At 64.0% G+C, this 24,345-nt stretch overlaps 4 protein-coding genes across 4 annotated transcripts; 3 read left to right on the top strand and 1 right to left on the bottom strand.

The window, feature by feature from the left end:
- Nucleotides 1–10,244: 10,244 nt before the first annotated feature.
- Nucleotides 10,245–10,967, top strand: EMIHUDRAFT_239479 (hypothetical protein; the record flags this gene model as incomplete). The annotated part of the gene is made up of 5 exons (XM_005775945.1): nucleotides 10,245–10,307; nucleotides 10,357–10,400; nucleotides 10,499–10,543; nucleotides 10,684–10,806; nucleotides 10,928–10,967. 5 exons carry the CDS (start codon nucleotides 10,245–10,247, stop codon nucleotides 10,965–10,967), a joined length of 315 nt encoding a protein of 104 aa, XP_005776002.1.
- Nucleotides 10,968–12,846: 1,879 nt separating this feature from the next.
- Nucleotides 12,847–13,149, bottom strand: EMIHUDRAFT_48146 (hypothetical protein; the record flags this gene model as incomplete). The annotated part of the gene is made up of 1 exon (XM_005775944.1): nucleotides 12,847–13,149. A coding segment is annotated over one exon (303 nt), but the record flags the coding sequence as incomplete, so codon positions are not given.
- Nucleotides 13,150–20,129: 6,980 nt separating this feature from the next.
- Nucleotides 20,130–22,032, top strand: EMIHUDRAFT_457979 (hypothetical protein; the record flags this gene model as incomplete). Its single annotated transcript, XM_005775943.1, has 10 exons — nucleotides 20,130–20,357; nucleotides 20,505–20,735; nucleotides 20,831–20,908; nucleotides 20,991–21,050; nucleotides 21,127–21,210; nucleotides 21,288–21,377; nucleotides 21,446–21,513; nucleotides 21,557–21,624; nucleotides 21,742–21,797; nucleotides 21,880–22,032. The coding sequence occupies 10 exons, from the start codon at nucleotides 20,130–20,132 to the stop codon at nucleotides 22,030–22,032; spliced, it is 1,116 nt and encodes a 371-aa protein (XP_005776000.1).
- A 125-nt stretch (nucleotides 22,033–22,157) lies between these two features.
- On the top strand, nucleotides 22,158–24,331 carry EMIHUDRAFT_457978 (hypothetical protein; the record flags this gene model as incomplete). Its single annotated transcript, XM_005775942.1, has 10 exons — nucleotides 22,158–22,185; nucleotides 22,253–22,289; nucleotides 22,442–22,513; nucleotides 22,913–22,966; nucleotides 23,561–23,601; nucleotides 23,669–23,708; nucleotides 23,778–23,792; nucleotides 23,873–23,923; nucleotides 24,073–24,135; nucleotides 24,206–24,331. Coding segments are annotated over exons 1-10 (501 nt in total). The 5' UTR covers nucleotides 22,158–22,183.
- Between the last annotated feature and the right edge of the window lie 14 nt (nucleotides 24,332–24,345).

Here is a 24,345-nt window from a genome sequence, read left to right as displayed (position 1 = left end):
CGTCAGCTTAAGCGATGCGTCAGGCGCGGAGGCAGGAGCGCCCCCCCGAAGGTCCGCCCCTCCCCCAACGCAGGAGCGAGTTGACATGCTGAGAGTGCGCTGCTTTAGAACTGCAAGTTCAGTGCGAGTGCGACTTCTAAGTGGGGCTGCTAGTGGCCGCCTCCGGTGCCGCCCCTCCAAACTGGCCAAACTCATCCCCAGCCGTCGGCGGCGGCGTTGCGGCGGCGCCTCCTGCCAGCGGGTAAGCAGCGCCGCCGAACCCTCCGAACTCGTCGGCCGCGTCGGAGGGAGGCTGGGCCTGCTTGCGCGAGCGGTCGTCCGGTGCGAAGAAACGCCGCTCGCAGAGCGGAAGTGCGGTGGGGGTGGGGGTGGGGGGTGGGGTGGGGTGGGGAGGTGTGTGTGGTGTGTGTGTGTGTGTGTGTGTGTGTGTGTGTGTGTGTGTGTGTGTGTGTGTGTGTGTGTGTGTGTGTGTGTGTGTGTGTGTGTGTGTGTGTGTGTGTGTGTGTGTGTGTGTGTGGGTGTGGTGTGTGGGTGGGTGGGGGGGCGGGGGGGGGGGGCGGAAAGGCCCCGTTCCGTCGCCAAACCCGCCAAAGTCTGTGGCGTCCGTGTCCGGAGGTGCGGAGGGGTGGGGGGGGACGGACGCCAGCCCGCCTACGGTGAAAGTTCCGAGAAGGTTCCGAGAAGGCTCCGAGAAGGGGTGGGGGGAGGGAGGACGCCAGCCCGCCGAAGGCGTCTGCAGGCAAGCCTCCCTGCGCCACGCCGCCGCCCGCCTCGCCCTGCTGCAGCATGCCTCCCTGCTGCATCATGCCTCCCTGCATCACGCCGCCCTGCTGCATCACGCCGCCCTGCATCATGCCGCCGCCCACGCCGCCCGCCATGCCCAACGCCACGCCGCCCGCCACGCCAATCGCCGGCGCCGGTGGCGGTGCCGCCGCGCCGCCAAAGCCGCCGAACTCGTCCGCCGACTACGCAGCAGTGGGGTCGGGCGGGTGACGAGCGGGCGGGCTCAGTCGAGAGACTGGCGGCTCCACACGCGCCTCCGCCTCCGGAGCCATCTCCGGCGGGCCGGCGGCGGGCGGCGGGGCGGCGGGCGGCGCCGACGGCGCCCCCTGCGCAATCTCCTCCGCAGTCGCCACCCGCAGCTTCTCGCGCACCTGAGGAGGGGCGGACACTCGGGCGAGTGACGAAACCTCCCCTCTCCTCCGCCGCCGCCCGCGGCGGACGCGCGCACCGTGTTGCGCTCGGTGCCTAGCAATGAACAACTCATTCTTAGTGGCTTCGTGAGAACTGAGTATCAACCGGCCGGCTCGGCGATGTCTCGCTCGACGCCGTTTGGCATGCGGATCGAGTAGTACGGGGGCGGGTCGTCGTAGTACACCTTAAGTCAGCTCATCGATCGGCGGTGAGCTCACTGCGGATCGAGTAGTACGCAAGCGGGTCGTCGTAGCACGGCGGGTGGACGCGAGAAAAGGATCATTGTTGCTGGCTGGCTGCTGCGGATCTCTTGCCAAACGTTACCCGTCGGGGCACACGCTGAGCAGCTGCAAACTAACGGCTGGGTTGCTAGCTGGCTGCTACCTAGCTGGTAATGAATCACCTTGAGCACTGTGACGAGGTGCGTCTCCACATCTCCCCCATAGCTCCCCCATATCTCCCCATATCTCGGTGCACCTTGAGCACTGTGACGAGGTGCGTCTCCACATCTCCCCCATATCTCCCCATATCTCCCCATATCTCGGCGCACCTTGAGCACTGTGACGAGGTGCGTCTCCACATCTCCCCCATATCTCCCCATATCTCCCCATATCTCGGCGCACCTTGAGCACTGTGACGAGGTGCGTCGACCCATCGCGCCCGTCGACGTACCTGTCCCGCATGCCGTGGACACGTCACGGACGTGTCACGGAAGTGTCACGGACGTGTCACGGACATGTCACGGACATGTCACGGACACGTCGTGTGGACTTCTCGCGGACATGTCACGGAAGTGTCACGGAAGTGTCACGGACATGTCACGGACATATCGTGTGGACTTCTCGCGGACATGTCACGGAAGTGTCACGGACATGTCACGGACATGTCACGGACATGTCGTGTGGACTTCTCGCGGACATGTCACGGACATGTCACGGACATGTCACGGACATGTCACGGACATGTCGCGTGGACTTCTCGCGGACATGTCACGGAAGTGTCACGGACATGTCACGGACATGTCACGGACATGTCACGGACATGTCGTGTGGACCTCTCGCGGGCGCCGACGCACCAGCACCGCGCGCCAGCACTGCTGGTAACTGCTAACTAGCTGCTAACTGGCCGCTAATCAACTGCTAGCCCGACGCACCAGCACCGCGCGCCAGCACTGCTGGTAACTGCTAACTAGCTGCTAACTGGCCGCTAATCAACTGCTAGCCCGACGCACCAGCAGCGCGTGCCAGCACTGCTGGTAACTGCTAACTAGCTGCTAACTGGCCGCTAATCAACTGCTAGCCCGACGCACCAGCACCGCGCGCCAGCACTGCTGGTAACTGCTAACTAGCTGCTAACTGGCCGCTAATCAACTGCTAGCCCGACGCACCAGCACCGCGCGCCAGCACTGCTGGTCACTGCCAACTAGCTGCTAACTGGCCGCTAATCAACTGCTAGCCCGACGCACCAGCACCGCGCGCCAGCACTGCTGGTAACTGCTAACTAGCTGCTAACTGGCCGCTAATCAACTGCTAGCCCGACGCACCAGCACCGCGCGCCAGCACTGCTAGTAACTGCTAACTAGCTGCTAACTGGCCGCTAATCAACTGCTAGCCCGACGCACCAGCAGCGCGTGCCAGAGACGGGATCGCTCTCGGCGAGGCCGAAATGCGCCGCCCCGCCTCCTAGTCTCAGCCAATTAGCAACTAATTAGCAGCCAATTAGCTCTCGGCGAGGCTAGACTGCGCCGCCACGCCTCCTAAATTGATTAGCAGTGAATTAGCAGCCAACTAGCTCTCGGCGAGGCTAGACTGCGCCAGCCCGCCTCCCTCTGCCGGCGCTGCTTCGGCGGGCGGCGGCGCGGCGGGCGCCTTGGAAACAGGCAATCGGCAGTGAATAGCAGCTGGTGAGCAGCGACTGAGCAGCTGATAAGCAGTTGATGAGTAACAGTTGATTTGCACTTGATTAGCAGCTACTCCAGCAGGTCATGGGCAGTTGATGGGCAGTTGATGGGCAGTTGATTCGCAGCTACTCGGCAGGCTTAATTCGCGCCTCGGAGAACATGTCCATCGGCAGCGAGCCGAGCGCACCAATGCCCATGGCGGGCGGCGGCGGCGCGGCGGGCGGCGGCGCGGGCGCGGCGCTGCTGAAGCCGTCGAAGTCGTCGCCTCCACCGCCCGCCTGCCCCTACCCGGGGTGTGTCGCCTCTTAGTGCTGCTTGGATGAGGCTACTCGCCGGCGCCTGCGCCACTCTGCGAGCACCTGCGGCGCGGCGTCAAAGTCTCCGAAGTCGTCCGTAGCGTCGGCGCCGCCCATGCCGCCTCCTCCCCCCATCACCCCTCCTCCCCCCATCACCCCTCCTCCCCCCATCATCCCTCCTCCTCCCATCATTCCTCCTCCTCCTTCCATCATCCCTCCTCCTCCCATCATTCCTCCTCCTCCTTCCATCACCCCTCCTCCTCCCATCATTCCTCCTCCTCCTCCCATCATTCCTCCTCCTCCTCCCATCATTCCTCCTCCTCCTTCCATCATCCCCCCTCCTCCCATCATTCCTCCTCCTCCTCCCATCATCCCCCCTCCTCCCATCTCAGCACCGCCCAAACCGCCTCCCATGCCGCCCATCATTCCTCCCACCAGCCCCCCTCCGCCTCCCGCACCGCCCATCCCTTCCCCCCCAGCCCCAAGCCCCGGGGTAGCCATCGGGGGCGGGGAAGCAGCCGACGAGCTGAAGCCGCCTGCTCCCAGCGCGTCGTGGTGTGAAGAGACGCCGTTCACACACCCTCCCCGCACACACTCTGGTGCGGGGGAGGAGGAGGAGGAGGAGGTGGAGGAGGTGGTGGTGGCTGCTACCATCGTTCGGCACCAGAGCCAGAACCGCGAGCGAACTGCCAACCCCCGAACCTCTGCCAAACTCTCTCGGTCACGCCACGCTTGGTCTCTCCGCCAAGTCGTCGCCATATGCTACCAACTCCATGTGCTCACGCTCTCTCGGCTGTATCTCGGCCACATCTCGGCTATGCCTCGCCAAACTCGTCTGGCGCCATGCCGCCGCCAAGCACACTGCCGCCCGGAGCCTGCTGCTGCTGCTGCTGCTGCTGCTGCTGCTGCTGCTGCTGCTGCTGCTGCATTGGAGGGGGGGCAGCGGCGCCGAAATCGCCAAATTCATCCCCGCCCCCTCCTCCTCCTCCGCCGCCGCCGCCTCCTCCGTCGAAGTCTCCAAACTCGTCCTCGGCTGCCTATGAATCATTCTCACTAATGATTAGCGTAGGATTAGGTAGCCCCCAAACGGCGTCCGCCGCCGCTGCCGCCTGCGGCGCCGCCCCGCCCGCCCCCACCGCTGCACTCATCCCAGCGACCCCTGCCCCCACCCCTGCCCCGCCCGCCGCGCCGCCGTACAAGCTCGCACCAATCGGCATGCCGCCGCCGCCCCCCATCATCCCCCCAAACTGCCCCTGCTGCCCCTGCTGCTGCTGCATCTGCATCTGCATCTGCATCTGCGGCTGCATCGGCGCCGCCCCCCCGCCCATTCCTCCGCCCATTCCTCCTCCCATGCCTCCTCCCATGCCTCCGCCCATGCCTCCGCCCATCCCTCCGCCCATTCCTCCCCCAACGCTGCCGTCGATGGACTGGCGCCGCGACACGGCCGGTGAGGCGCCTAGGAAAAAAGAAGAAATACGCCGCGTCAAAGAAAGCGCGGAACCGGGCGTTGTGGCGGGACACGGAACTCGACGATATCTCGGCGCCAGCTCGGCTGCATCGCAGCTAGCATCTCGGCTAGCATCTCGGCTGCATCTCGGCTGCATCTCGGCTGTGTACGGACCTCGGCTGCCCATGCCCCCCGCCGCAGCCATGCCGCCGCCCATCATCATCCCTCCGCCCATGCCTCCTCCGCCCACCATGGCACCTCCCATGGCACCTCCCATCCCGCCTCCGCCCACACCTCCCCCCCCGCCCTGCACCCCTCCCTGCACCCCTCCCTGCACCCCTCCCTGCACCCCGGCCATGCCAGCCATGCCCTGGCCGCCACCACCAACCTGCCCCACCCCTCCCCCAAACGCCCCGCCCGCCACTCCAGCCGTCGCCCCTCCGCTGCCCGCCATGCCACCGCCCGCCATGCCGCCGCCTTGCATGCCGGCAGCCGCCCCCATCCCTCCGCCCATCCCTCCGCCCATCCCTCCGCCCATCCCTCCGCCCATCCCTCCGCCCATCCCTCCGCCCATCCCTCCGCCCATCCCTCCGCCCATCACCGGCATGCAGGCGCCGCCGCCCACGCCCGCTTCCGCCTACAGGCGCGTCGTGGACGTGTTGTGGACATGTCGTGGGCACGCCATGGACGTATCGGTAGCGACGTGTGTGCGAGTGTCGTGGGCGTGTCGTGGGCGTGTCATGGAGATGGGAGGGCGTGGTGGGAAGAGGCATGGGCGCGGCGGTCAGTGCGGCGGCACAGGGGCGTGCGACGCCTTGCCGGAGCGGGGGCGGGGGCAGGGGGTGCGAGAGGGGCGTGGCAGGGTGTCGGGCGCGGGTGCGGCAAAGTCTCGATCGTGTGTCGGACGTGTCTCGGAAGTGCCGGCCGCCTTCTTCTTGCCAAAGAGGCTGTCAATGGGATTGACGGCGGTGGCCTGCAGCTTGAGCCCGTCCGCCGTAGACGCCGCCCCGCCGCCCCCCGCCGCAGCGCCCATTCCCATCCCGTACCCGGCTGGCGACGCGCCCATGCCGGGCATGCCCTGGCCGTAGCCCTGCTGCGGCGGCTGCTGCTGCTGCTGGCCATACGCCTGCTGCGGGTACTGCCCCGGCGGGTGCTGCTGGTACCCGTACGGCTGCTGCGCGTAGCCCTGCTGCCCGTAGCCCTGCTGCTGCCCGTAGCCACCGTACTGCTGTTGGCCATATGCCTGCTGCTGCGTGTACTGCTGCTGCGCGTAGCCTTGCTGCTGCTGCTGCTGCTGCTGCTGCTGGCCGTACTGCTGGGGCTGCTGCTGGCCGTATAGCTGCTGGGGCTGCTGCTGGCCGTAACCGTGTTGGCCCTGCCACATGAGCGGGGATTCGCTGAGGCGTGCAGGCGCCGCGGCGGTCTTGCTGGCGCTGAATTTCTTTTTTTGAGCTAGACTTCGTTGTTAATAGGAACAAGCGAAGGCACACACGACATGACGCCAAACACACGATTGCACGCACCGCACCGCACCTCGCACCCGCGCCCGCCGCCCCGCCAACCAATTTCTTTTGAGCTTAGCGCAGGATCGCTCTCTCACAGTTTGGCCTGTACGAGGGTTTCCGGCAACCCAGAGGGAAACCAGAGGGTCCCCAGCACTTTGCGTTTCCGGAAGTTTCCAGGGAAACCAGAGGGTGTTTGGTGCTCCATTCTGTTTTATGATGTATCTTATTCGCGAGCTTGACCGTCTCCCCGGTGGCCGCCCACAGGTGGCTGATCGAAGCGCCACTCATCGCTGCTTTCGCGCGCCTGGCTCTCAGAGGGCTCCTGCGGCTCTCCCTCGTCGCGTGACCGCCGCCGACATCATGTGCTCGGTCGTCCCCGCCGGCGCGGAGCTGCGCCACGTCGAATTCTTCGGTGGCTCGACCGCCGGCGCGCCCACCCTCGCCTCCTGCGCGCCTCACACCCAGTATTCACCTCGCGCGCGGCCGACAAAGTGAGCTCACGACCACCTCCCCCTCGCTCCTGTAGGTGGGCCGCCCCGCGCTGGCGGGAAGAGGCGCGCCGAGCCATCGGTGACGTCCTGGCGAGCTCATGTCCCCCCAAAAGGTCGCACCCGCCCGTGGCTCCGCCGTCGGCTCCGCCGCGAGCGGCGACGGTGAGGCCGCCGGGGCTCGCCTATACCGGCTAGTGTGGAGCCCTCAGTGTAGTTGCGTGTTGTACTAGTGGTGCTGCACTAGGCGGCCCGTTTTTAGCAAAAACCAGATACCACATCGCGTGTGGTCGTCGCAAAACCGCATCTTCGCCCGTCTGGGACCTCTTCGTACGGCTCCAAAAACCGCTCCTTAACGACGGCTACGCGGCCCGGCGGTCGATCTGCGCCTTCTCAGCGGTGGAGGGGATGTGGGCGGTACGTGCGTACCGCGTGGTGTTGCGACAGTTTGACGAGTGCGACTCCCAGCGTCGACTTTTCGACCCCACGGAGCCTCTGCTGCTCCGGGCGACTTCGAGACGTTCGGCGGCTTCGGGGACGGCGTCCGCAGAATTCTTCGGCAGGCGGCGGACCAGCTGAGTAACAAACTTTCGCACGCTCAGCACCTCGATGAGGTCACATGGACCACCAAGAACTGGCACGGGCTGCAGATGCAGCGCTTGTCTGTCGTTCTCCACACCGCCGTGGCGTGGCAGACGGTGAACGAGCTAGCGTGCGGGGACAGCGGCATTGTGCACGGAGCTAAGTGCATTGCCGTTCTTAACGGAGTCGCTTAGGCGGCTCCGGTGGTGTGCCGGTGATAGTACTAGCACGCGCCAGTTCGCACCTGTGTCGAGCCTGTCTGCTGTGAGGGAGAGTTGTTTTGTTTAAACTCTTATTCACGCACTCGAGTAGACCCAGGCGCCCTCCCCGAACGGCGGCGCACCTCTCTGGCCCGCTCGCATCACGCTACATCCCACATGCCGAGCGAGCCAGGCACCCGTCCGACAGCGCCACGTCGGCTCGACCCAAATCGGCCCACCCCTCTGTGCCGCCACTTTCGGAAGGGACTCTGCCTTTACGGAACTCGCTGCGCCTTCTCGCACTCTGAGCCGCCGCCGCCGCCACCGCCGCCGCCGCCGCCGCCATCTGCCGACCTCGTCGAGGCTCAGGCGCGCTACTCGGTTCTACGCGACCGCTGCAAGTCGCTCGCCGCCTCCGGCGCGCCGCGCGAGCATCTCCTCGCTGCGGCTGCGGCGCTTCGGGAGCAGGGAGAGGCCGTGCGGGCTTTGCGGCCTGCCAAGTCCGCCTCGCGCTTCACGGAGCGGCCGCGGGTGCGGAACAAGGAGCGCGCGGGCGCGCTGCGCCGCTTCCTGATCGACACCTACGGCCTCGAGGCGCTGGCGTCGGGAGCAGGCCCGCTCGACAGCCACTGCCAGGCCGGCCGCCCCTCCGGGACACGGCCATGACACGTCGGTGGCATGGTCTGCAGGCGTGCTCGACGTGGCAGGGGGGCAGGCGCCGCCGCCCGCGAGAATTTAAAGCGAGAATGCCGCGAGAGACTTCTGAGAAGCCGCCACGCGCTTCCGGGACATTTGTGAGACTCTTGCGAGACTCTTCCGAGACTCTTCGGAGGCACCTCCGAGGCACCTCCGAAGCACCTCCGAGGCACCTCCGAGGCACCTCCGTCCCCCTCGCCCCCTTGACTGAAGCGACCAGTCGAGGAGTGAGTGGGTCGGGATGAGAGGGTAGGGCGCTCTCGGCTCTAAGCTGCACACACACACCCAGGGCCTTAGGCGTTACTCAATTAACGAAATCGCGAATGGATTACGAAGACGTCGGTATAGGGCGCCCTCGGCTTCGAGCTTCTCAACTTAAACCGCGTGCCGGTGAGCGCGGTGCAGCCCCCCTGTAGTACGGAGTGACTTGTGAGTAGGGATGGACGAGAGATTGCTCAAGTTGACCCGAGATGACGGCGAGATCAGCCGAGATCAGCCGAGATCAGCCGAGATCAGCCGAGGTTCATTGACTCGTCAGGTGACCGTGGTGGACCCGCGCGAGATGACGGCGAGGAGGCTGGGGCGGAAGTGGGAGCGAGGGCTCTACTTCCGCACCGAGCCGCTGCAGGCGCCGCATCGCTAATTAATTAATTAAGTAACTACTTAGGTTAGTTAATTAATTACCGCCGCATCGCTAACTCGTTATGCACGAGCTAATGACCACGAGTCGGCGAACTTCGGCTAACCTCGGCTCATCTCAGCTCATCTCGGCTCATCTCGACATATCTCGGCTAGGAAGTGTCTAGGAAGTGTCTGGGAAGTGTCTAGGAAGTGTCTTGCTAGGCGTACAACCGCCCGGCCGCTCGCCGAGGGCTCGACGGGGGTGGCGGCGGTGGTGGCGGTGGCGGTTGCGGCGGCGGTGGTGATGGCCGCGAGGGCGGTGGCGGCGGCGGAGAGGGCGGTGGCGGTGGCGGAGGTGGCGGCGATGGCGGTGGCGGCGGCAAGCTGCCTTCGGACATTGAGGTGTGGGCGGCGGCGCCGCATGCCGCTGGGCCGTGGGCTGTGCGCCTCTCTTCACAGCAGGCGGCTGTGAACAGGCGAGGGTAGTGGCACGCTTAGTGACGAGTTAACCGATTCGCCTGACGCACTTCGTTAATTCATTGCCAGGCGAGGGTAGTGGCCCGCAGTCTTCGGTGCGAGTGGGCGGCAGCGGCAGCATCCGGGCCGTACCAGCTGCCCAGGCACGGGAGAGCGCGAGAGGTCCCCCGAGAGTACATGTAGTTAATGAAGGAGCGGTTGGCCAGGCACCGGCCTCGCCTGCTAATTAATCGATTACGACCTTCGTACTCCGGTAATGAACGCGCCAGGCACCGGATTGCCATTCCTTTCTCTGGAGGGAGGAGTAACTAATGATGAAGGCACTGGCCCTGCTTGTTAATCGATCAATCACTCACTCAATCAACCAATGAATGCGCCAGGCACTGGCCGTGCCTGTTTGTGGCCTCGCTGTGGGAGGGGCTGCTTCCCTTCTTGGCCGAGCCAAGCCCCTGCGGCGAGGGGCCGGTGGGGGGGGAGGCGGCGGCGGCGGAGGCGGCGGCGGCGGTGGCGGCGCGCTTGTGCGACGAGGCGCCGTTCACAGCTGCAGCACGGAGGGGAGGGGTGTAACGGCGTCTCTTCACAGCGCGCGCTGTGTGAACAGGCGTCCTCGCTGCGGTGGACCGACAAGGGGCTGGTGGCGGTGGGGGAGGGGGAGGAGGAGGAGGAGAGAGGCGAGGCGGCGGGGGTGGGCCCTCATAGCGGCCAGCCGGGTGCGGCCGAGGTGCGGTCGGCGCAAGGAAGGGTTGGGAGGCACACGCTGCAAGGCGGCGCTGCTGTGACGAGGCGGCGCTGTGGGCAGGTGTGGCGGACGCTCGTGCACTGCTCGGCGGTGGTGGGGATGCACCCCGACGGAGCGACGGAGGCGATCGTCGACTTTGCGCTGGCGGGCGGCTGTAGGCCGGTCCGCATGCTGTGAGCAGCTTCTCTTCACACCCTGCTGCTGTGAACAGGCCAGCGGCAAGCCGTTTGCCGTGGCCCGCAACATTTGCCGCTTGTTGCTCGCCCGCCGTGAAGCTTGCCTCTTCACACCTCCAGCCGTGAACACTACTAGGTGCCCTGCTGCGTCTACTCTGCGTACTTCCCCACCCGCAGGGACAAGCGCGGGAAGCGAGTCACCTCGTACACCGCCTTTGTCAAGTGCCCTCGCCGCCAACACACCGACCGCTTGCCCCGCATGAGCCTCGCCCGTTCACACCGTTGAGCGTGAACAGGTACTTCGTCGACAACGCCTCAAGGGGCCGAGAACAGCGTCTCTTCACACCTACAGCTGTGAACAGGTATTTGGTCGACAAGGCGCCCGGCCGCATCGGCACGAGGACGTTGCCCTTCGAAGGGAAGAACATCGTCGTGTACTCTCTGCCGGAGAGCGGCGGCGGCGGGGAGGGGGAGGGGGCGATGTTGTGCGAACCTTGCGAGTGAGCTCTAGTGAGTGAGTAAAGGCCGACGCGGCGTGAGGGGACGCCGTCGTCACGTGAGCAGCAGCACTCAGCACTCAGCAGCCAGCACCAGCCCAGACTGCAGAAAGATCATATGCGTAAAGCCGTACGGCAAAAAGTGCTGAGACCTGTTCACCTGAGTGCTGTCTGGCGCCACATACTTTTACGCATTACGGTACTCGGTAGTATCGGTAGATAACGTAAAAGCGCCACAAGCCATGCACACACATGCCGGCTTTGACGCGCGCGCAGCCGCAGGCTAGAGACACGCTCCACACAAAAAAAATTGTTCCAGTCTTAGCCAGCAAAAGGGAGCACACACGACTTAGCAAGTCCGCACTAGCGACTGCCACTCGCCTAACCATGCCTTGTCACAAGTGCTCTCCCAATCGCGTACAGGCACACACACTCCGCCTGTTCTCACCCAAACACTCTATCACACCCTTGCCTCCCTGCCAGAGCGAGCTAGATTCTCCCCGCCTCCCTCCCGCCTCTGCCGCGCGCCTTCTATGGACGTCAAGTGCAGCACCTAGGGGGAGAGAGGGGGTTTGCCCTGGTAGGGAGGTGGCGAGGCCGCGCACTGCAAACCCAGTGTGAGGAGTGGGGGAGCTGGGACAGGGCGTGTGCGCCTCTGATCTGTCATGGTCTAGTGGCCGATAGGATCCTCCCTTAGGCAGCGATGGCGGGTCGGGAGAGGCCCGAGTTCTCAGCCCGCCACTTACTGTCAGCCTCTCTGACTGCCCAGGGTCTCACCACGATGCCGCCCGAGTAGAGGGGGTAAGGTGTGTAGAGTGCGGCTGTGTATGGAACCTCTCTCTCCGTGGATCCCACCTGAGCCCACTCGCGGTGCGAAGGCTCCTAATGCGGCAACTGAGCCCGCAAGGGTGGGTCACTAAGGGGGAGGTTACGTTGGTTGATATGTTGTGTTGTGGCGTAAAGCTGTGCAGCGGCGCAGCGAGCCCTGCCGCGGCTCGTCGTCGAGACTGGTCGGTGGGTGGTGCCTGTAACAGCTGAGGCAGGGAGACTGCCTGTGAGTAGCGCAGCCGCGCGGTCGCCCGAGGAGTTGGGATGATAGGTGGAGAGACAGGTGCGACCGTACCTGGGTATGGCGCAGGCTGGTGGCTAGGGTTAGCTGGGCGCGCACGGCGAGTCCAGTCACATTGCCGCCCCGCAACAGCGATGTGAGTGGTCTCTCAGTGCGTGCTCTGCGTCCCTAGAACGTGGCGTGGCGTTGATGCTGAAGCAACAAAATGGTACTATATCAGGCAGTGAAGCATTAGTCGTCAATTTTGGAAGCCGGCTTGCAAAGTCGTTCGGAGCGCCTGATTCGAGCGAGTGGAGGCAGGTTCGAGACCTGGTGGGGGGGTTTGGGGGGGTCGCCCGTCGCCCATCGGACCATCAAGGGATCCATCAAATCCATCGAATCTGTCGACATCTGTCGACAGCTGGCGCGGCTCACGCCGGCCGCTGCGCCAGAATTTTTTTTGTGCTGAGCACAGGGTTGGTTGTGCCGGGCCGCCCCCGCGAGAGAAACTCGTCAGTAAAACTCTCGGGCGGCCCGGCTGTCTGAGGCTGGCACGCAATGGCAAAAGCCCGCGGCTCGTCGCCAAGGAGTTACGAAGTTTTTTTCACACACGCTCCACACAACTATTTCGTAGTGAGGGGCCGCCCTCTCTCTCAACCTCATGTGAGGTTGGTATATCGCCCCCTCCCCTCCCCCCCCGCCCCCGCCCCCGCCCCTCCGCTTGGTCTCATGCTCTCTCCGCGTGCTCTCTCGCTTTTAAGAGTGCTCGTGCCTCACGCGCCGGTTAGCGGGGAGGGGAGGGGGAGCCCGAGCCGCTCGGCGGTCCGCCGCGCCTCCTCCAGCGAGATCTCCTCCTCCTCCTCCCCGTCACGCAGCCGCCCCGCCCGCCGCCCGTCCGCCTTCCACCTGACGCCCTCGCCGACGTCAGCATCCTGCTTGTAGAAGCACGAGTCCACGCCGCCGTCGGCGTACTGGAAGACGCCGCGCCCCTCGTACTTACCCGCCTTGTACTCGCCGTCGTAGACGTCGCCGTCGGCGTACCGGTAGACGCCGCGCCCCTCCATCTTACCCGCCTTGAACTCGCCCTCGTAGACGTCGCCGTCGGCGTACCGCAAGACGCCGCGCCCATCCTTCATACCCGCCTTGTACTCGCCATCGTAGACGTTGCCGCTGGCGTACCGCATGACGCCGCGCCCCTCGTACATACCCGCCTTCCACTCGCCGTCGTAGACGGTGCCGTCGGCGAACCGGTAGACGCCGCGCCCCTCGCGCTCTCCCGCCGCGTTGCGCTCGCCCACGTACTCCGCCTTCATCGCCTCGCCCGAGTCAACCATCGCGTTGTTCACCTTGGTTGCGTAGTCACGGTACAGCTGGACGACCACCGGCTTGTCGCCCTTGCCCGTGAAGGAGGCCTCCTCGATCGCGGCGATCACGCGCTTGTTACGCGGCCCCATCCCCTCGTCGGCGCGGTCCTCCATCTCTGCCACACGCGGCCCCGCGCCGTCGATCTCGACGACCTTGGGCGGCAGCCGCTCTTCCAGCAGCTTGCCCAGCCCTGGGAAGTAGGCGAGGCGCGCGAGCGCCTCGGTGCTCACGGCGCTCTCAAACGTCGTCCACCTGCCAGCGGAGAGGGGGGGGGGGGTAGCGGAAGAGCAGAGCTGTGGTGGTGGCGGGCTGGCGGGGCACCTCTGAGAGCGGGGTTGGGGACTCTCGCACGCCGCATCGCGGCGGCGGCGGTGGAAGGGAATGGGAGACGAGAGAAGAGGGGTGGGGGGAGAGGGGGAGGGGGGTCCGCACCCGCGAGCGAGGTAAGGGCGGTCGTTGTAGAAGAGGAAGACGGCGATCGCGCCCGGCAACGCGTCAGCTGCAGCTGCTGCCGCCACCGCCTCTTCCGCCGCCGCGTGGGTTGGGAAGCGCACGCGCCACCGGCCCTCCTCGTAGCGCGGGTTCTCAAACGCCCCGAGAGCACTGCGCAGCTCTGCCTCGGCGCCGGCGCCGTCGAGCCCGCCGCCCTTCTCGACGAGGACGACCACCTCGCCGTCCAGCTCCGCCGGGCGGGCTGGCACGGAGCGGTGGCGGATGACGATCGTGCCGAAGAGAGAGGCGTAGACGTCGCCCATGACCTGCGGAGGGTCGAGGAGAAGGGAGGCGTGGGGAGAAGCAAGGGCATGTGTGCGGGCGAGAGAGTGGGGAGTAGAAGCGCGGCGGGCGCAGAGGGCGGCGGGGAGAAGGCGGCGCGGACCTTGAGCGCTTGATAGAAGAACTCGTCCTCTGCCGCCGTCCTCGGCTTTTGCGGGAGCGAAGAGAAGCTGCGGAGGGGGGGCGCACGGGGGGGCAGGGGGGCGGCAGAGTATGAGAGAAGCGACAAGTGAGGGATAGGCGCAGAGGGAAGGCCTGTCCTCCCACGCGGCGCAGCCACTGGGACTGGGGTGGGTCTGGGGCGGCGGCGCACTCCCAGAAGAGGCCCGTCACGTGCTCGCCGAGCGGGTGGCGCAGGAAGCGCCGCACGTTCGCCAGATACTCTCCGGTCACGTCGGGGTGGTCCGGCGAGGCCCAGCCGTAGGTCAGCCCGGCGACTTCGCGGCTCAGCGAGCGCAGCGCCGCAACAGCCTCCTCCGGCGTGAGGAAGATGCGGATGCGTCGCTCCTCCTCCATTCGCTCCAGCTCTTGCCGGCGGAGGAGCTCGGGCAGCACCGCCTCGGAGCCGTCAGCGCGCAGGAACTCGGCGCGGAGCAGCTTGATGGCGCCGGAGTGGAGGGCGGCGACGAGCGCCTCGTCGAGGGCCGCCAGCAGCGGGATGCCCTTGTGGTCGGCGGCGGTGAGCCTGGGCAGCGGGGAGGAGATGGGCAGCGAGGCTGCAGCGGTAGCAGAGGACCTCTTGGCCTCTTCGAGCATTGTGAGCTGCTGCCAAGGGTCCGCTTCTGCAGCTGGCTGCCAAGGGTCCGTTGCTGCAGCTGGCTTGCTCATCCCGCAGCCCATGAGGACCGCCTGCTTTCACCAAGCCGATCGACTTTGAGCACCTGTGGCGCAGCGGAAAAAAGTATTGTTCTCCCTGGCGTGCGCGAGTCGCTCGTCCTAGGGAGCGAACTAGTGCGAGTCACTAGTGTACTCGAATGCAAGCGAAGGGTAGCTCTCGTCTGCTGCTGCTGCTGCTGCTGTTGCTCTCGCTACTGCTGTTGCTATTGAAGCTGCTGTCTAGTCGCTACGCAATTGTCGCTGTCTGTTAGCTACGGTTGCTGTGCTAACGTGCGCATCGTGTTCACGCACACCGCACCACTTTCCGCCCGGAAGGATAGGAGTGGTGCATTCGGGTGCGCATCGTGTTCACGCACGTGTGTGTGCTACCGCAGAGTGGCCTGGAGGCGACAGATTGCTTCGTAGAAGCGCTCCTATGCCTTATCCCCGGGAGGTGTCGCAGCGTGCGAGCGGTCGTCGTCGCTCCGAGCTGGCCAAGCGTATTGGCGGGTCGCCTCACGCTTGACCTGCTGGAGTACCGCTCGCACGCCGCCCCGGGGTGGCGGGGTGGTGGTCCCTGCGAGACCACCCGACGCCGTGACTCACGGGAGGGGCAGCCAAGCCCTCCACGTGCTCCACGACGCCACCCGCCTACTAGCGTTTCGTGTGAGCTACGGGCGGCGTGCAGGCTCGCTGAGTGAGCGCATCTCGCTGAGGCAGCTGTGAACGCACGCGGTTGAGCGAGCTCGGCAGGGCGATTGTCTCATCTCTTGAGCGACATTGCGATCTCGCCATCGTGCCATGCAGCGGCACAAGTCGAGCTGTGAACACGCGGTGTGAATGAGCTCGGCAGCGAGATTGTCTCATCTCTTGAGCGAGATTGTGATCTCGCGATAGTGAACGAGATTGTGATCTCGCGCTAGCGCTCGCATGGGCCTTGCCATGTATCGATCACATGGCGAGCTCGGCAGAGAGATTGTCCCATCTCTTGAGCGAGATTGTGATCTCGCGATAGTCAACAAGATTGTGATCTCGCGCTAGCGCTCGCAATGGGCCTCGCCACGTATCGATCGCATGTGGCGAGCTCGGCATAGAGATTATGCCTCATCTCTTGAGCGAGAGATTGTGATCTCGCTATGGTGCCATGCTGCGGCACAAGTCGAGCTGTGAACACGCGGTGTGAACGAGCTCAGCAGAGAGATTGTCTCATCTCTTGAGCGAGAGATTGTCATCTCGCTACAGTGCCATGCAGCGGCACAAGTCGAGCTGTGAACACGCGGTGTGAACTAGCTCGGCAGGGAGGTCGTCTCATCTCTTCCCGAGAGATTGCGATCTCGCTATAGTGCCATGCGGCGGCACAAGCCGAGAGCTGTGAACCCGCGGTGTGAACGAGCTCGGCGGGGAGATTGTCTCATCTCTTGACTGAGCGAGAGATTAGCATCTCGCTATAGTGCCATGCAGCGGCACAAGTCGAGCTGTGAACACGCGGTGTGAACGAGCTCGGCGGGGAGATTGTCTCATCTCTTGACTGAGCGAGAGATTAGCATCTCGCTATAGTGCCATGCAACGGCACAAGTCGAGCTGTGAACACGCGGTGTGAACGAGCTCGGCAGGGAGATTGTCTCATCTCTTGACTGAGCGAGAGATTAGCATCTCGCTATAGTGCCATGCAGCGGCACAAGTCGAGCTGTGAACACGCGGTGTGAACGAGCTCGGCGGGGAGATTGTCTCATCTCTTGAGCGAGAGATTAGCATCTCGCTATAGTGCCATGCAGCGGCACAAGTCGAGCTGTGAACACGCGGTGTGAACGAGCTCGGCGGGGAGATTGTCTCATCTCTTGAGCGAGAGATTAGCATCTCGCTATAGTGCCATGCAGCGGCACAAGTCGAGCTGTGAACACGCGGTGTGAACGAGCTCGGCAGGGAGATTGTCTCATCTCTTGAGCGAGAGATTGGCATCTCGCTATAGCCATGCAGCGGCACAAGTCGAGCTGTGCGCGCAATGGCTCTCAGCCGCCGCCCGCAACGGGCCGGGTGTGTCGCACTTGCCGCTCGGCAGCGGTGGCTAACGCAGTTAGACCGTGCATCATACACACGGTGTCACACGCTTTTACACCCGCAACGGGCACACAGCCGTGTATTGGACTTGCCGCTCGGCAGCGGTGGCAGACGCCGCTGGCCCATGTATCACTCACATGGTGTTACACACAACATGTACATGTACATGTCATGTACAACATGTACATGTATCAGTCACATGGTGTCACACGTACTGCCACCCGCCACGGGCGCAGTCGTGTCGCACACGCCATCCGCAGCGGAGGCTAGCGCCTCTAACCATGTATCAGTCACATGGTGAGATCGCATCGTGCTCGCAATTCGGCAGATCGCTGAGGCAACGAGGTCGCGCGGGCTGGCGGGGCTGGGGCGCGGGCGATCGGGCTCTTCGCGGCGTGGGCCGGCTGCAGGCAGCGCGCCGGCTATGCATGCTAGGCCCCGAAGGGGCCTGCCCAACCACCTACGGTTCGCAGGGTGTGGCGGGAGGGGCGAATCGTGCAGTGTGAGCGAGCGAGCAAACGCAGCGGGGCAGCGTGCATCGCTCGCGAGCAAGGAGATCGGCGATCGACTTTGTGAAAGCCGAGCACGTGAGGCGCCGTCACAGCTGTCGCTGTGAATGGCTTATCGGATGGCTACCTGCGAGCGGGCTGCAGGTGGCCGGGAGGTGGGAACCAAGGCCGTCGCGATCGACAGGCCTACTCGTACAATACGGGCTCCGCTCCACACCGACCAAACCTCTCGGAGCTAATATTGTTCTCCCTGGCGTGCGCGAGTCGCTCGTCCTAGGGAGCGAACTAGTGCGAGTCACTAGTGTACTCGAATGCAAGCGAAGGGTAGCTCTCGTCTGCTGCTGCTGCTGCTGCTGTTGCTCTCGCTACTGCTGTTGCTATTGAAGCTGCTGTCTAGTCGCTACGCAATTGTCGCTGTCTGTTAGCTACGGTTGCTGTGCTAACGTGCGCATCGTGTTCACGCACACCGCACCACTTTCCGCCCGGAAGGATAGGAGTGGTGCATTCGGGTGCGCATCGTGTTCACGCACGTGTGTGTGCTACCGCAGAGTGGCCTGGAGGCGACAGATTGCTTCGTAGAAGCGCTCCTATGCCTTATCCCCGGGAGGTGTCGCAGCGTGCGAGCGGTCGTCGTCGCTCCGAGCTGGCCAAGCGTATTGGCGGGTCGCCTCACGCTTGACCTGCTGGAGTACCGCAATGACCTGAAGCAACTACTAACGTGTGAACGTCGGCAGTTCGCACGCTGCGCAATGTCCTGAAACCTACACGAGGCCATCCCTGGCGCAAGCGCATCGCTCTGCGGTTGCGGCGGGCGGCGGCGGCGGCGGCGGTTGAGGCGGCGGCGGCGGGGGGGGGGGGGGGGGGGGCGCCCCTCGTGCTCTCCCTCGAACCCTCTCCAGGTGAGATGCGCGGCGGCGTCTCTCCGGAGGGCGTCTTCGCCTAGGCTAGGAGGAGGAGGAGGAGACTCTCTCCCGTGTGGCGAAGCTGCGGCGGCTGCGGCGGCGGGCGGAGCGGGTAGTGCGACCGCTCCCCTGGCGAGGGCAAGCATGGTGGCCTCCCATCTCCCTCCCGGCCGCGCGGCGAGGGCGGCGCTGCCCTGCCATCGAGCGCGCTCTGCCTTCCTCGGGGAGCGCGTGTTTCGCCTAGAGCTGGTGGACGGGAAGAGCGGGTGTCCCGTCCGCCGCACGGCGGCTGCAGCGCGTCTCGCCTAAGGCTGTACTCGCAGAGAGGGAGAGAGACTCCTCGTGCGCTGCTCGGCGACTGCGGCGGCGGCGGCGGCGGGCAGCGGGATCATGCGGCGGCGCTGCGAGAGGAGATGGCTGTGTGGCCTCCTCTGACTGCGCCACGCGGCCCGCCGGGAGGAGCGGCTTGAGCTGCAGCACACAGTAGGCGAGCGCGTGTGGTCCGTGCGCTGCTCGTCGGTGCGGGCAGCGCTGACGCCCTCGCCGCATCGCGCGCGCGGCGGCCGGGCGGCTGCGTGGCGCCGCGGCCTTCGTCAGCGCCAGACCTGGTCCTCCAGCAGCAAGGTGCACAGTGACTGTGCCACCAACAAACGCACAGCACCGCGGCGGTGCCAGGAAGAGCCTCCGCGCGCAGCAGCCGAGCTGCCGCCGGGCGGAGGAGGCGCGCGGCGCGAGGCGCGGCGCGCGCGGCGCAGGAGTACCTGCGAATCGTGCAGTGTGAGCGAGCGAGCAAACGCAGCGGGGCAGCGTGCATCGCTCGCGAGCAAGGAGATCGGCGATCGACTTTGTGAAAGCCGAGCACGTGAGGCGCCGTCACAGCTGTCGCTGTGAATGGCTTATCGGATGGCTACCTGCGAGCGGGCTGCAGGTGGCCGGGAGGTGGGAACCAAGGCCGTCGCGATCGACAGGCCTACTCGTACAATACGGGCTCCGCTCCACACCGACCAAACCTCTCGGAGCTAAAAATGAGTCTAGGTTCTTAGGAGTGCACATGCGGGGGGGGTGATGGGGTCCCATGGCCCGCCGCAGGCGCCGATTATGTCAGATTCTTTTCTTTTTTGCCCATTTTTACTTGTTTTCATGGGAATTCGGCGACTTGCGGCCATGCTATCACGCCTTGCGACAGCCTGTCGGCGCAGCTGACCGTGCCATGATGCACAATTGATCACCTGCATAGCTCGCGGCCTTAGTATCAAGCATTCAGTGACGACCTGATCGTACGGCCAGTAGGAAGGTGTCCTTCCACCGTGTGCACGCTTCTGGCGCAATGCGCGTCACAAACTGCCTCGGCGACTGGCTGCTGGCACTCTCGAGGCTATGCCTACACGGCCTCGCGCGCATGGGCAGTCAAGAGGGACCATGCACCTTCTCAGGACGGCGCCGGTGACTCTCTCTTGGACCGGCAAATTTGGTGGTATCGTGTCACCAATGTGGGACCAGTGCGGCATAGCAATCTCGCCGCCCGGCGAGGCACGGACGAAACCGTGTGTGGGGTCTAGTGATGTGTCTATGGACGCCCTCCTCAGAGGCTAGCTGCCTACTGCTAGCCCTATCTCGCACTCACGGGCAGTGACAATTCATTGTATGAGTGTCGTGCGGCCGCAGCGCGCCCGCCGCAGGCTCGGCGGTGCGCGCGTGTTAGCGAGAAAGTTGCGGGTGGAGTGAGAGAGGCTTGGATTTTAAGAATTCTTTTGTGCCTGGTGATCTGCCACCGTTGATTTGTTTCTTTTCTCGAGGTATTTCGGTAATTTCTTTTGTCACGGCGTTCGCTTTCACAAAATGGAGGAGCTCGAGTTCACGGTGCGCCGCGGCGACGACGGCGGCCTCGGCATCCGCGTCTCCGCCCAAAATACCTGCCTCGAGATCATCTCTCCTCCCGGCGGCGGCGGCGAGCACCCGATCCAAGTCGGCGACGAGATCATCTCTATCGACGGCCACCTCCTGCAGGGTGTGCGGCTGCGCGAGAAGCTGCGCGAGATTGGCTCCAAGCGCGCCCACGACTTTCGCGTGCGACGGCGCCTCGCCCCCGCCGAGGGCTGGGACGGCGCGGCGCTGGCGGCAGAGGCGACGAGGGCTGTGGCGCGGGTCGAGGCGGTGGTGGCGGCGGCGAGGGAGGAGAGGCTGCCGAGCTCGCCGTACCACCCGCCGGAGCAGGAGCAGGCAGCGCACCCGCCCGACAGACTCGCGAAGCAACGAGGTTCGCCGGCGCAGGCGAGGCCGCCGCGCAGAAGCCGCGACTCGGCCGGCGAGATTCTCTCGACCGAAGCGGCGGCGAGGGCGGCGGAGGGGAAGAGCCCGGCGGAGGTGGTGCTGGGCGACGACGACGACAACGACACCCTGCGTGCAAAGGTGCTCCTTCTCAAGGACCAGCTCCGCCTCTCCCAGGTGCTCTCGCCTCACCTCCTCGGGAAGAGATCGCACAGGGGCGTCCGAGAGAGGGTGGAGGTGGGCCCGCAGATGACGAAACTGTTGATCCACAGGCTGCGCTGGACAAGCTCCGCCGCGCGTCGGAGATGAAGCGGCGCGAGGAGGCGCAGCGGTACGAGGATGACGTGGAGGCTCTGCTGGACCCGCCGGAGGAGCAGCCGCGTTGGAACATAGTTCAGTATATGCTCAGTCGTGTTCGATGTGCATCTGCAGGCGCTGCTGGACGCGGCGGAGGAGCAGCACGCTCTCAAGCTCGCGATTGCAGTGCAGACGGCGATCTCTTCGGCAGGAGGCGCGGGGGACGTGTGCTTAGATACTGGTTCTTGAGTTGTGATTGGTTATTGATCAGGCGCGCGAGGTTGAGGCGCAGGAGCAGAAGCAGCGGCGGGAGGCCGAGGCCGCAGCCAAGGCTGGAGAGCTCAAAGCGTTGAAAGCGAGCAGCCGCAGATGGCGGCGGAGGAGATCGCTCGAGATCGGCCGAGGTCACCCGAGATGTCTCCCTCGGCGTAGGAGCACATGCAGATGGCGGTGGAGGAGGCGGTGGCGAGGGCGAGGCACGAAGGCGACGCTATAGAGCCCTCGAGGGGCACATGCGCCACGGTGTGAACGGCGCCTCTTCACAGGAGCTGCGGCGGTGTGTGGTGTGAACAGGCAAGGTCGCCCTCGAGGATGCGCTTAGTCGCGCAGAGGCGATGTCGCGCGACAGGCTGCACGCTGCGGTGGCGGAGGCGGACCGGTGTCCTAATGAATGAACTACATCATCATTGACTGAGGGATAGGCTGCGCGATGCGTTGGCGGAGGCGGACCGGTCAGGCGAGCCGCGGACGTCGCGCTGGCCCTGGTTAAGTCAGGGATAGTCATCAGTCACCGATCTCTTAACCAACCGACAGGCGAGCAGCGGAGGGAGCTGAGGAGAAGGGTGTGCTCCCCGATCACTAACAATCATACAGTTCACCGAGACAGGCAAGCAGCGGATGGAGCTGGCCTTGGCGGCGGAGGCGTCGGCGGCCAAGGCGCGCGTGATGCGTGTCGGACGCAGAGGACTCCGAGTCGACTTCTACTCCTAACTGGTTAATGAGTAGTTGTATGCCTCTCGCTCAGGCGCGCGTGTCCGACGCGGAGGAGAAGCTGCGCCGGCAGGTGGAGGAGCTCAAGACGCTCGCAACCAAAGTGGTCGGCCTGACTGCGGAGAAGGACAACCTCTCCTCACGGCACGAGAGCACGACGGGCGACCTCGCGCCTAATCATACTTGATGATGTGAAGATAGTTAATTATTATCAGGCTCGATCGCACGACGGGCGATCGCGCCTTATCATACTCACTCATGATGATAGTTAATTAAGTGATAACAGGCTCGATCGCACGACGGGCGACCTCGCTCGCGAGCGGAAGGCGGTCCGGGACATGACCGAGTCTAATTCATTAGTTAATTAGTTGATTAGTTGATTACTTACTGAAGGCGGTCCGGGATATGACGGAGCTGAAGGAGCACCAGCTCAGCGAGATGCAGGCCCGTCACTAGTCGGTGGCTCCGCGGCAGCCGTAATTCTTTTTCTCACCACAGCTCTGCGAGATGCAGGGGGGGGGGGGGGGGGTGAGTATTAGTGCGCGCGACCTATAATCATACCTATTGGTAATACTTAATTGGTTGCTTGGCGGCAGGCGGCCCACTCGCGCGTCCTGGAGGCGAAGAGGGAGGAGGCGACGAAGCAGCTGCGCGAGGTGAAGATCGAGGTGCGCTGTCCAGCCGAGAGATACAGCCGAGAGGTAGACATGGAGATACAGCCGAGAGGTAGACACAGTGGAGACACAGCCGAGAGACATGGAGATACAGCCGAGAGGTAGACACAGTGGAGACACAGCAAGACACATTTGACTGAGTGAGGTGTGAGAGGAGGGCGCGAGGCGCAGCTAGAGGCGGGGAGGGAGGCGCTGCACATCTCGGCTGCACCTCTGCTGCATCTCTGCTGTCACTTCGGCTGCACCTCAGCAGCACCTCTGCTGTCACCTCAGCTGCATCTCTGCACTGTCACCTCGACCGCACCTCTGCTGCACCTCGACCGCACCTCTGCTGTCACCTCTGCTGTCACCTCTGCTGTCACCTCTGCTGTCACCTCGGGCTGTCACTCGCAGGTGCGGGAGGCGAAGCTGGAGGCGGGGAGGCAGATCCGCGAGGCCGAGATGAAGGCGCGGGACTCGATCCACGGAGCCCAATAATAATAATTACTCATTAACCATTAATGATTGATGAAGGCGCGGGACTCGATCCACGAAGCCCAATAATAATAATTACTCATTAACCATTAATGATTGATGAAGGCGCGGGACTCGATCCACGAAGCCCAATAATAATAATTACTCATTAACCATTAATGATTGATGAAGGCGCGGGACTCGATCCACGAAGCCCAATAATAATAATTACTCATTAACCATTAATGATTGATGAAGGCGCGGGACTCGATCCACGAAGCCCAATAATAATAATTACTCATTAACCATTAATGATTGATGAAGGCGCGGGACTCGATCCACGAAGCCCAATAATAATAATTACTCATTAACCATTAATGATTGATGAAGGCGCGGGACTCGATCCACGAAGCCCAATAATAATAATTACTCATTAACCATTAATGATTGATGAAGGCGCGGGACTCGATCCACGAAGCCCAATAATAATAATTACTCATTAACCATTAATGATTGATGAAGGCGCGGGACTCGATCCACGAAGCCCAATAATAATAATTACTCATTAACCATTAATGATTGATGAAGGCGCGGGACTCGATCCACGAAGCCCAAGCGGAGGCGGCGAGGCGTCTGGACGAGGCTCCGTCAAGAGCGCGTCTGCTGACTCACCACCGACTAGTCACAGGCGGCGAGGCAGATGGACGAGGTGGCTGAGGAGAAGCGGGCGACGGAGGCGGAGCAGACGCCGTCGCAGCTGCTCTTCACACCTCTCGTCCTTCACGTACTTAGTCTTTTCTGGCAGGCGGAGCGGGAGTCGGTGCGTGCAAGGGGGTGCAGCCGCGCCGCCGCCGCTGCTGTGAACAGCGCCTCTTCACGGCCGGGTTTGGTTGTGAGCAGGTGCGGGTGCAGCTCTCTCGCGAACAGCGCGAGATGCGGGCGGCGGTGGAGGCGATGCGACAGCGAGGCGGAGGAGTAGTGGACGCGAGGCTGTGATGTTAAAGCAGTGGTGACGGGGTGATGATAGGCGGAGCTGCGCAAGCACGAGATGGAGAACGCGAGGCTGTGGTGTTAAAGCAGTGGTGACGGGGTGATGATAGGCGGAGCTGCGCAAGCACGAGATGGAGAACGCGAAGCTGCACGAGGAGCTGGGCAGAGCACACGTCGTCTGCCGCGCCGCAGCGCAGCTCTATTTCTTTTTCTTCATTTATTATTTCTTTATTTGCCTATAAGGTCGTCTGCCGCGCCGCCGTCCAGTTCGCGCAGGTGGTCGAGACGTTTCGCACCAACTCGCCCGCCTCTGCCTTCCCGCTCGCCGGAGCCCTCGAGCGCTGTGTAGCGGCGCAGCCAAGCCTGTGAACGGCGTCTCTTCA

Source organism: Emiliania huxleyi (assembly GCF_000372725.1).
Source record: "Emiliania huxleyi CCMP1516 unplaced genomic scaffold EMIHUscaffold_289, whole genome shotgun sequence".
NCBI classification, from domain to species: Eukaryota; Haptophyta; order Isochrysidales; family Noelaerhabdaceae; genus Emiliania; species Emiliania huxleyi.
This window is presented reverse-complemented; position numbering and strand designations above follow the sequence as displayed.